Source organism: Anastrepha obliqua, chromosome 5, assembly GCF_027943255.1.
Source record: "Anastrepha obliqua isolate idAnaObli1 chromosome 5, idAnaObli1_1.0, whole genome shotgun sequence".
Lineage (NCBI taxonomy): Eukaryota > Metazoa > Arthropoda > Insecta > Diptera > Tephritidae > Anastrepha > Anastrepha obliqua.
The window spans coordinates 65,048,789-65,060,989 of record NC_072896.1 but is presented as its reverse complement, the minus strand read 5'-3'; the positions used below and the strand labels follow the sequence as shown (position 1 = coordinate 65,060,989).

The 12,201-nt window shown below is 35.6% G+C and overlaps 1 protein-coding gene, 1 non-coding gene and 1 pseudogene across 4 annotated transcripts in view; all 3 read left to right on the top strand.

The window, feature by feature from the left end:
• The window catches only part of LOC129249210 (uncharacterized), an 81,379-nt gene extending 74,177 nt beyond the window's left edge, over positions 1–7,202 (top strand). For 2 of the 3 annotated variants that reach the window (XM_054888893.1, XM_054888894.1), the window contains exons 4-5: positions 1,711–1,810; positions 1,940–2,031. In XM_054888893.1, coding sequence (XP_054744868.1) covers positions 1,711–1,772 — 62 coding nt within the window. In that variant the 3' untranslated portion in view covers positions 1,773–1,810; positions 1,940–2,031. Of the gene's footprint in view, positions 1–1,710; positions 1,811–1,939; positions 2,138–5,305; positions 5,641–5,709 lie in introns of those variants that run through there. The other variant, XM_054888895.1, reaches the window with a different exon arrangement.
• Positions 7,203–8,218: 1,016 nt separating this feature from the next.
• LOC129249639 (U2 spliceosomal RNA) lies at positions 8,219–8,413 on the top strand. The gene has a single exon (XR_008582689.1). It is a non-coding gene; the product is annotated as a U2 spliceosomal RNA (small nuclear RNA).
• Positions 8,414–9,280: 867 nt separating this feature from the next.
• Positions 9,281–9,462, top strand: LOC129249640 (U2 spliceosomal RNA; annotated as a pseudogene).
• The last annotated feature ends 2,739 nt before the right edge of the window (positions 9,463–12,201 follow it).

Here is a 12,201-nt window from a genome sequence, read left to right as displayed (position 1 = left end):
ATAATGGTTTACCGTCAAGGAGGAAGGTTAGCAAATAGAGAGAAGTGGACGCTCAAAGGACAACAAATACCAATATCGAGAGAATATACATTTCTGAGTGTGAAATTGACTCGAAACTTCAAAAAACATGTTTCAGATAGAAGCAGCGTAGCAAAACTAGTATAAACGCTACATGGCGAACTTTTCCGTCCAAAAACAAAATAAGATTATCGACAAAATGGAATATCTTTTTGGCTTACTGTCACAATACAAAGTTACGCCGCTCAAGTTTGGAGTTTTGACCTGTTTGATGAAGTAGAGAAAACTCAGTTGTATTTTTAAAATTAATGTTGAACTTGCCTACAAATACAAATTGACTTGAAATAAATAAATAAAATATCTAAATAAAAACGCAGTTTTACAATATTTGGTAGCTTTAAGGGGGGAAGCTGGTCTAGAATTTTGAAAAAATCGAAAAATTTTTTTTTGTCTTAAAAGGTGCTTTAGGGTCTTAGAAATAATATACCAAATGAGGGATGCCAGCAAAAATGTCTAAATGCCCAAATTTTTCATTCGACGGCAGTGCCTCGCAGGTATGATTTTACAATACTTACAACTTTAAACGCGTTTTTCTCGAAATCACTTTTTTTAAACTGGCCGAAGAGATAACTCGAACAAATCTTTACCGATTCTTACGAAATTTTGACAATATGTACATTCGAAATACCTTTCTCCGGAGACGTACGTAGGATTTTTTATTTATATTACATAGTTTTTTTTTTAATCAACAATTTTATGTCGTTCTTTATAGTGAAAATTGTAACTTTTTGTTCAAACGTGCACCATTTCGCGAAAAAACAAAATATCGAAAAAATCCTACGTACGTCTCTTTCTGTTGTTATATAGAAACTAAAAAAATTTTATTTTTTGATCCAGGACAAAAATTAAGGAGTTTACGTCTTCGGCAATGGACCCACTAGAAAAAAAGGCGCCTTAGAAGAACTGCTGGACAGCGGCCATTTTGAAATTAATTCAGACGAAAAATTTTGTATTTGTACCATGAAAGCTATATTATTAAACCTATTTCACAGATTTTCGATTGATTCCTTTGTTGAGTCAAAATAAATTCATAAAATATGCCCATTTTTTGCGCTCTAGACCAGCTTCCCCCCTTAATTGAATATTCATTCAATGTCATTTCGGGTAAATTTTATACCACTATTGTCCAAATTTCCTCACAAGTAACTTTCTATTATGCCCTTCTGGATCGGCGTGTTGGCTCGGAATATTGTCTAGACACTTTTGAAATGAGTATAAAATGATTAGAGGTGGACAAATGTTCTATTTTAAAGCAAAGAAGAGGAATCGAGGTAGAAAAGATTAAGAATATTTATTTGTCAATGTACTGATGTTTGCTATTGTGGAAACATTTTGCAAATGTTTCACTTAGTTATATATTTATGTTTGTGTTTGAATTGTCTTTACTTTAGTCTTTAGATATTTCTAATAATTTGCTTATCAGTTATTCGCTACATAAGCACACATAGTCTCTTAGCGTAGAGAAATAAATCGTGTTTCAAGAAGATATGCAAATGTATGCCAGCATTACTTTTTTATTTGTAGTAGCACTCGATGACGCAGTGCCGCTTTTTTTTTCAGCATTATTGGTAGATTGTCTAGAAACTCTTTGTGATAAAAGGATCGTAAATTTGTCATAATCTTCATTTATAGGCTACCTACCACAATTTCCTGGCGCAAATATGTATTGGGCCGGTTACTGCAATTACTGTTGAATACTCAAAATGCAAAATGCAATATTATTACCTGATTTGTATACAAATTCAATCTATATATTTATATATTTACTAATTATTTGCTCGATCGAATTAACATTTGGCTTTAAATATCAAAAATCTTCTAACTTAAAAAAGAGAAATTTAAAACAATTAATTATGGGCAGGTCTTCCGATACCCAATAACAACTCACGATCAATGAACACCCAGCAGAGTAACAGTCAAAATAACAATAACAACGCACTGAGCTCAACACCCAGCGAGGATAGGTATGCGGCGCTCAAAGATCTGGACGAGCAATTGCGTGAAAGCAAAGCAGCGGCAACAGTTGTGACTGCCTATGGCGCAGACACATTTGGGCACAGTAAGTAACATTTGTATAACTCTTACACTCAATTTCTGAAACATTTTATTGCAAAATTATTAAGTATATTTAAAATTTGTGACAAAAGGATTGCCGTTCATGTTGGTGGTTACTATGTAGGGTAGCTTCAGCAGACAAATAGTCAATGCCACCGTTTGTTCGTCATACAGAATACGGCTGTTATTTTTTCTCCGATGGTTTCCAAAAATATTTTTTTATAAAATCAAGAAGAATTCCTGTTCCACATACAACCTATAATATTACTGGAATGTTAAAATATGGTAGCCTCCGCAGCGTACTCAGGATAGAGAAAGACGCACTTAAGTCATGCGATCCATTAGCGCGCCAACTTTTACCTTCCTTGTGATGAAGCCAGGCCGCAGCGCTTTCTTAATAAAACGCTCAAGATTCTGAATTTACTGCACATTGAGACTATTTAAGATAGTCATGTCATGTGCTATCCACACTGGGACAGTGGAAGGAATAATGCGCCCCACCTCTTCTTATTCGCTTACCCTGCGTCACCATAATACACTTTTAGCAAGTTCAATGAATTCTATCTATGCCGAAGTTTCCATGAATATTGAAGAGCGCTCACTTTTTATGCAGAGTTTACTATTTATAGATACGTTTCAGACAGATTATATCCGCCACAAAATGACACCGTAGAACAGAATAGGCGGCGTTCTTAATATTTTGAAAAATTTAAGCTCACAATAAGCGGAATCCGTCTACGTGCTTGTAACGGTGCCAGCACTCACCGAGGTAAACGCAGGCCCATGTCAGCTGTTACGATGAAACTAATGAGAGCCCAATGTAAATGAAAAATTATCAACTTTCCGTTCCGTAGTATCGTAGATTTTATCGTAGGATTTTGGAAATTTCCGTGGAATCGTGTCAGCTGATTGCTCTCTCACCACACAGTGTTGCCAACCAGTACATTTCGAAATCATTTACAAAATAAACTTAGATAAATGAACTATTTGCATTTGTTGATTTTTAGCTTTGGTTTATTATACGATTAAAAATTGTAACTGATAACGCGGATGTGTGAAAAAGTGTGTATGCAAAAATATCAATGGCAACATTGTGTCGATACAACCAAACACAAATACACACAAACCGATGTATTGTGTAAATATGTAGCTAAATGAACGCAGTTGTTGTCTACGAGATAAGTTTTGCTCAATTTTGTGTATCCCACGGGCTGCGGTAAGGGACTACGATACGTTGGTCAGTGTGCGCACCTCGAATAAGATTCTAGAAGTCTTATACTTCCCACATCACTAAACGAGAGAGATCCAAATGCATATCAATATTAAGATACTGATAAATTTGTCACACTGTACCTTGTTTATGCACTCATAGGTAATAAGATCAAATATAAAATGTTTCTTTAGACGTCAGAGAAGAATAATCAAGGATTCATTTTGTTTAAGGATATAAAGAGAAAACAAATTTGTGCTAAAAATGTTTGGTTTGGGCTGTTTTATGATAAAAGAAAGAACGTTTTTCGGGCGTAGCCGTACGCAATATCTATAAATGTAGGTATTATGAATATCAGGATTGCTACTTAAAGTATTGGCAACACCAGTGTGAATTTGTAAAATCTGACATTATCATCATAAAGTTTAAAATGTTTAGTGGTAAATGTGTTGAAATTAAATCGCCTCGGCTTTTAGTGATGAAATACTAGGCCTCTTCATTTCGAAGCGTTAGCAAATGGCGATTAAATGAAACAACTCGTATAAATGAACATATTTTAGTAAAGGGTGTTTTTTTAGAGGTTAGGTTTTCAAGATGAAATAAAACGTATATAATTTAATGTTATGGCCCAGAATTTAGCTTTATTATAAAGATAAGGGTTTGCCATTATGTTTTAAAAATGATTTCGGGCAAGTGGCCGCCGCGGCTGGCTCGAATAAATTCCAGCCGAGAGGCCCAATTTTCGACCACTTTTTGCAGCAATTGGGGCCGTATGTCAGCAATAACGCGCCGAAGAACGCCAAGACGTCAATCGTCTCGGGCTTATCTGCGTAGACAAGCGACTTCACATAGCCCCACAAGAAATAGTCCAGCGGTGTTATATCGCACGATCTTGGAGGCCACGCCACAGGTCCACGGCGCGAGATAATGCGCTCACCAAAAGTTTCCTTCAATAAATCGATTGTTGCGTTGGCTGTATGGCATGTAGCGCCGTCTTGTTAGAACCAAAGGTCGTCCACATCAACATCGTCCAATTCAGGCACGAAAAAGTCATTAATCATGGCTCTATAGCGCTCTCCATTGACTGTAACATTAGGGCGGCTTCATTTTTAAAGAAATATGGACCAATGATTCCCTCTGCCCATAGAGTACACCAAACAGTGACTTTTTGAGGATGTAACGGCGTCTCAGCAATGGCTTGTGGATTATGTTCACTCCAAATGCGACAATTTTGCTTATTGACATAGCCATTCAACCAAAAGTGAGCTTCATCGCTGAACAAAAACCATTATTTTCGAACCGCGCGAACCGAACCATTATTTTCGTAATAAATTTACACGATTTGCAAACGTTGTTCAGGTGTAAGTCTATTCATTATGAAATGGCAAACCAAACTGAGCATAAATCAAGTGACAGCTGTCAAAAAGACCATCTACGAAAAAAGTAGTGCCAACTTGAAAACCTAACCTCTAAAAAAAACACCCTTTAGCGCTGGAATAGAGAAGCCTAAAATTACAAGCTTTTTTAATGTTTGGGAAAATAGTGAGTTATACCAATTTTACGAGGTATAGCCTTGCAAAGAATCTTGCTCGCATGCAAAATTTCAGCCGAGCAGAGAAGTGGCGAATAGAAGAGGCCTACTATCTCGATGCGTCATGTTTCTATGGTTTTCCAAATTCACTCGTGGTCACACTTCTCTGCAGGAAAAAATCCCCGAAGTTCGTCTAAAATGGTCCCGACAAAACTAATGCTGTGCGTGAACTATCATTAGAAAATCATCCTATGTCAAGTGGATGAAGCATGCTTGGATATTAACTCCACTCGCATACATTCAATATTAAATGTTTTTTTTTTTGCGATGCTTCATATTTAAGATTTTAGCGATGTATTTTAGATAAAACGAATTTATTTAAGTTGTTCCCGACCCGAAAGTATGATATTTGTATTACACTCTCTTTCTAGCTGGCATATGTAATTCTGTTAATCCTTTCAAACATCAGCAAGTAAATCCGTTCCAGGCTGCTACTCACGGCACTTCGCCCACAGCAACACAGAGCTATTTTGGTCAAATGACAGTGATATCGAACGGTAACGGCATATCGTCACAGCAACCAACAACAGCCACGCAATTTTATAATTACAGTAATGGATATGTTAATGCAACAACGACAGCCGGCACTGCGACTGTAATGGCGACTGGACCGAGCGGCTGTGGTTTCAGTTTAGGTGCACTACAGCCAACGGCGATTGCGGCCACTGGCGCCGGTGGCGGTGGAGCATTCAGTAACCCATTTGCAGTAAGTAGCCAATTCTATATTCGTTTATTTATTAAAATCAAAGTCTTAATGCATTTCTCATGTTCGTAGGCAACCGGCGCAATGAACTCGAATAATCCCTTCTTATGAGATATTTGCGGCAATCGATATGAGTCGGAGCTCAAGCGCAACTAAATAGTTATGAAGCGCATCCTTACTAAAATAAATACAAATTTGTGAGCCGGAGCATGCTCTTGCAAATATAAATATGTATAGGTATAAAACTTCTTTAAAATAAGTTGCGATTGAATCAGAACAAGGGGAAGGGAAATAAGTGAGACAAGTGCTGGCATTGTTCATATAAACCAATTTGAATTACTTGTATTTATATTTAAATTGAGACAGTGTGATTGAAATTTATAGATATATATATACATGTGTATATCCATATATATACATATATATATGTACATATATATACATATATATCCGAACAAATTAATAACAATTATTTTCATGCCAACCAACCTAAAGTATGTAGAAATGATTGGCTTCGATTGCTCCCCTTAAGCTTGTTGAACTGTAATCAGAGAAAAATTTGCAAAAGAAGGCATTGCATCTAGCAGTAATTCTGGAAAATAGTTAGAAAAAGCAAAAATTAGTTCATCTAATACGAAAAAATTTTAGTAGACTTAACGCTCACATATATTATACTATACCTATGAATAATATTATATCTTAATGTGGATAAATTCGTTTATACAATTAAAGGAGGAATATTTACTAATGAGATGCTAATTTGAGTATTTGTTTCTCTTTATTATTGCCAATAAATGTTTACTTAACAACAATGTTTGCTGCCCAGCGAAAAGAACAAATGTAAAGACGTAAATAATTAAAATGCTCTTGTTGCAAAATAGAACAAAATGAAACAAAACATGCTTTAAGAATTTAAGTAACTAAATAATGGAGATACGTTTACTATATTTCAAATATGAGAAGTAAAAATCAAAATAAATATTAAATAGATAAATAAATATTTTGATTATTGTCAAAATTAACCCGTAGATAGCCACAGGATGGAGCAAAATTTAGCACATTCGCATACGAAGAAAGGCGGTTTCATAAACGTATTAAAGGGTCGAATAAATATATCGCTTTATTAAATCAATTAATTTAAGGAGTTGGCTTGTCATATGCTGCTTTGTGTAATTGCCAAATGTTGGTAAAGTAATTTAAAAGCCTATCGAAATTGATCAAAGTTCTTCGTTGTAAAATTAGTTAAAACATTGTAAAGCTTTCGAACGATCATTAAGCTGATATGATTTTGTTTATATTTATTTTCAACTTTAATAGCTATAAACTATTGAATGTGCTTGTGTTTTAAGTTATCCCTCGAAGTCCACTATTGTCCTCATTTTGGTATATACTTTATAAATAAATTTTTTGTATTTTCTTTTGTAAAAAAAATGTATGAAGTTACATGTGTATGCGTACTAATTTTTATAAATTTTATCTCTTATTTTAATTTAGCAATTTTTTTCCATTGTTTTATCTTTCAACACATGCGAGTACACCTATTTTTTTATTTGTAAACATAAACTTTTTATTTTGCAAATATAACTAAATATACACACACACCTTGTATTTAACCTGCAAAAAATTATAGTTTTGGTGTTTTATTTTACTTTAAATTCAATCGAATTTCTTTATTTCTCGCATCAGGCTACTATCGAAGCGCAAAGCTTTAAAATTCATTGTGAAAACTTTGAAACTTAAGTCTGTAAATGTGTAAATCTATGAATCTTTATCTTCCGTCCATTGCTTCTTAAGTTGGTTTCAAGGAGAAGAAATTAGAAAAGTGTGCTATACCTTTACAGGTATATTATATATTATATTATACAGGTATTGGCGGCCGTCGTAGCCGTATTAGTTCATGCGTGACTACCATTCGCAATTCACAGAGAGAACGTCGGTTCGAATCTCGGTGAAACACCAAAATTAAGAAAAACATTTTTCTAATAGCGGTCGCCCCTCGGCAGACAATGGCAAACCTCCGAGTAAGTTTCTGCCATTAAAAAGCTCCTCATAAAAATATCTCCCGTTCGGAGTCGGCTTAAAACTGTAGGTCCCTCTATTTGTGGAACAACATCAAGAAGCACACCCCAAATAGGGGGAGGAGCTCGGCCAAACACCCAAAAAGGGTGTACGCGCCAATTATATATATACATATATACATATAGCATTTTCTAGGTAGCAGCCGCCGTTTTCATTTGTTTCAACTAATCAATTCTCGCGCTATTTTTGAAGTGAAAACTTCTTTAGAATCGTTGGGAGTGATTTGAGGAAAAGTGAAACGAAAAAAGCGACCAACTTGGCTACGAAGCGTTATATTATATGTTGATATAAACGTAGCGACGAACTAAATAAAAATAACTTTTATTTTTTCTTGTGATTCGAACCAAGGATTTTGGATCGGAAGCTCACATTGCTAGTCGCTCGGCTACCGCTCCATGCTGTCGTTGCTGGCCTAAAAGTTATTTAGTTACGAAGCGTTATATTATATGTTGATATAAATAATTTTTGTGAGCGTTTAATTCTCAAAAGGTTTATTAGGTTTATTATTTAAAATCTATTGACTAGGTAGTGTGATATCTGTTCTTATCAGCTTAACATCTGATAGATCCTCCATCGGAGGACAACAAATGTTAAACTGATTTTTGGAAATGGGCGGAGTGTTTTAGGGGCTTGCTCTCCACCTCTGCCACGGGTTGGCCCGGTATTGCAGTACCGCCGGGATTTCGGCCTTGAATAAATACAAGAAGAAATATACAAATACATTTAGCTTTGGTGGGAAGAGACATAAATTTTTATATGAATACAAGTAGACGAAAATGGATTTTTTTTTTTTTTTGAAATTTGCATTGTAGGACATTTCTGATTATTTATTGAAAACAGTTTTTTTTTATTAAAATTGATTATAGAAGAAAATTGAATTTTTTCCAAGGTGAATTCATACACTAAGCTAAGTAAAACGTTTCTTAATTCAATTTTGTGTTGACATCCAAATGTACACGGCGGAAGAAAAAAATAACAAATCAGCTGTGTTATTGCTACCACCTTCAAAAGATTCGCCTTGATTTTTCATATAAAAATTATAAATATCATCACTTGTGACAACTGTACCCAGTCGGTCGACAGTGTGTGAATCATCTTTAAATTCTGCAAGAATACCCTAACCTGCGCAGCGCACAGTAAAATCGACACAAAGCTGAGCGCAGAGCACAATCGTACAAACACACTAATGTACATACATACATATACACGATAGTACCGGGAGGGGATCGGTACATGGACGGCAGGAGGTTTAGTTCGGGTTAAAGTCCTACACTGACGGGGTACAGGCTTTCGATGCTTCCTCCTCGTAAAAAAAAAAAAAAAAAAAAAAAAAAAAACGCTCGAATACATTTTCTTACTGTGCTCAGCCAAGGCTGGTAGTCATGCACTGTGGCGATATGAACGCACAAATGCACATACACAGGCACGAACATGAATCAAACAGCTCGCCGTGTTTAAGTGAATCGGTATAAATATTTCGTACATTAATTTTTGTGAGCGTGTAATTCTCAAAAGGTTTATTAGAAAATGTAATGACAAGGTAGTTTGTTGGTTGTGTATGGTTATCGCTTCTCGGCCTTATGGCTAAGATCAAAGTGTAGTTTAACATCTGATAGATCCTCCATCGGAGGACAACAAATGTTAAACTGATTTTTGGAAATGGGCGGAGTGTTTTAGGAGCTTGCTCCACCTCTGTCACGGGTTGGCCCGGTATTGCAGTACCGCCGGGATTTCGGCCTTGAATAAATACAAGAAGAAATATACAAATAAACATAAGACATACATTTTTATATGAATACAAGTAGACGAAAGTGGAAGAAATTTGTAAGTCTGTTTCTTCGGTCCGTTTGGGTATTTTTTTTGACAACATCGAAACCAAAGCATTTGTATCATATTTTATCTATCATAAGCCACTCGTATCATTTGTTGAAATTGAAAACATTGAGGATGAATAAAATAAAATGAAGAAAATAAAATATGAACTTTAGAGCAATATTATAATGAACCTATAATTATCCCGCTCCTAATGCTGCTTTCGTCTTATTCTCTCTCAGTTTGTCATACGGAAGGTTTCACTTCTATCCCGTCTAACCGTTAGACTAGTATTTTTTGGTTGCGTTTACTTACAATAATCCTACAATATTCTTCAATATTTGCTTAAATCCATACTTTTGATAGAGCCTTTTCTCATGAGGTATGTACTGACATTGCTTGGTTACGTATCTTTAACTCACAACAAGATTACGGAGATTGAAAACAAATTTCGAGAGTAGCTTAATCATTTAATTTTAAATGGTCTCTCACAGAACTATGTTGTGGTTGTAAAATTAGTTTTTAAAATAAATTAAAAGTTAGATTCGGTTATTATGAACACCAAAGAGAATTGGTATAATTACTATATAAAGGAAAAACTTGTTCTTTTAGCAATAAAAAAATGTAAACAAAATCTAAGAATGCTCAAATAATTTAAATTCACTGTGAGCCACGTTATGCACAACCTTCTGTTTCTTCCCAACCTCAGTGCTATCAATCTGCGCTTGCCATCAATTGTCAAAGCTTCAAAATTATACCAGGATAGGCATAAGACGTAAGAGACTTGGTCATAGTAAATTGAGCGAGCTTTTTCAAAGAGAGGTTAGAGCTTATAATGATTGTTTTAAATATTACAGCCCAAATAACGAAAGGGTTTTATACTCGGAAATAACAACTACCAAAAGACAAGTAATTTCAAATCGAAACATAGTCAGTTCGACTCGGCGATACATCTCCAACCTGTAATGAACACAGGATATGGAAATGTTCGGGCACAACAGCAGGAACACGAAAGTGAAGCAGTTCAAGTGGCATATGGCAATCAGTTTGTTTGTATTAAATAGTCAATGACGAAAGGCTGCACAGAGTGAGCGTATCGTCTTTAATAAAGTGTAGGGGATTCCAAAGATATGACCAGTTATCCTTTTCTAGCTCCTTTGTTATTTGCATTTTGTTGTTGGTATGTTATTTTACCAAACTCTCTGCAGAACGCAGTAGTTGAACTTTTGGATGACATTCCTTGGGCCAAAGAAAGCATTCACGATATTTTCCAGCATCAGGCTAAAGAAGTCACATGACAGCGAGTCACCCTATCTGAAACCTTCAGGCACCGCAGCATATAGGTAAGTCCTTTTCGTACTGTCGAATGGAGCTTTAAAATCGACGAAAAGATGGTGTTTGTCGTTTCTCCTTTCATGAGTTTTTTCCAAGATTTGGTGTATTGTGAGTATCTGGTCAATTGTGGACTTTCCAGGTTTAAGGCCACACTGATAAGGTCCAATCAGTTGGTTTAAGGTGGACTTTCACACAATACGCTCGCTAGAACCTTATACGGGATATTTAGAAGACTAATCCCGCGGTAAATGGCACAGATTGTAGAATCACCCTTCTTATAGAGTGGACTCTGCCTCTGAAAGCATTCGATGCTGTACCAGCTGGTGGTAGTAGAGGAAGAGGAAGGCCTCCTCTGCGTTGGAAAGATCAGGTGGAGAAGGACTTGGATTCACTTTATGTGTCAAACTGGCGTCGGATAGCTCGTGAAACAAACGACTGGCGCGCTTTGTTAAGGGGGGGGTAGGGTTTAGCGCTAAAAAAAAACACTTTTTTTTTAATTTTTTACAGAAATATGGCTTAAGATACTTTAATAAAATCAGTTGCATGTTATTGTACATCTTTTTAATAAGTTTTTAAAAAATATTAATAATAAAATATTGACAAATAAGCCCATGACAGAGTTTTTTTGGAGATATGTTTTTCGAGAGGTGCTCTGCGGTGCCAATCGGCATTCGTCGTAGAATCATCTGAAACTAAAAAAGTCGAATTTTTCAGTTAAAGTATGACGTAATGCTCCCCCCTACATTAATAAATTTTTTTTTTTTCATTTTTGTAGTTTTGGTGGCAAAAAAACGTAAAACGAGCATTTTTGGCGAAAAATTTCGCCATATTTGTAAGTGAAAAACGTGTGCCAAATTTGAAAAGAATCGGTTGAATAGTTTCGGAGTTGTGATTGACACCGACTTTTAAGAAGTCGTTTCGGGAAAAACGCGTTTGAAAAAATGATTCTGAGAAATTATCGATGCTCCGCATTCGAGGTAGAGTGCCTACAAAGGCTATAACTTTGAGAGTTCTGCTCCGATCCACTTAAAATTTTGACACAACATTCTTGAAATGATTTACTATAAGATGAGTGAAGAAAAAAAATTTCGATTTTGTGACCCTACCCCCCCCTTAAAGAACAAAGAGAGCATTTAGACTAGATCTTTCCACATAGATGTGTTTTGCCGATATTTGAAAACATTAAACCTGTAGCCTGTAGCCTGTAAACTTGTAAATAGCGTTGACGAGCTGCAGCTTTGAATTAATCAAAAATTTCAGGCAAGGAGATCATGCGCTTGAAATACCAGGACTTTGAACATCTTTTGTTTTTGTTTTGTTTTGACTTCGATTGTTTTT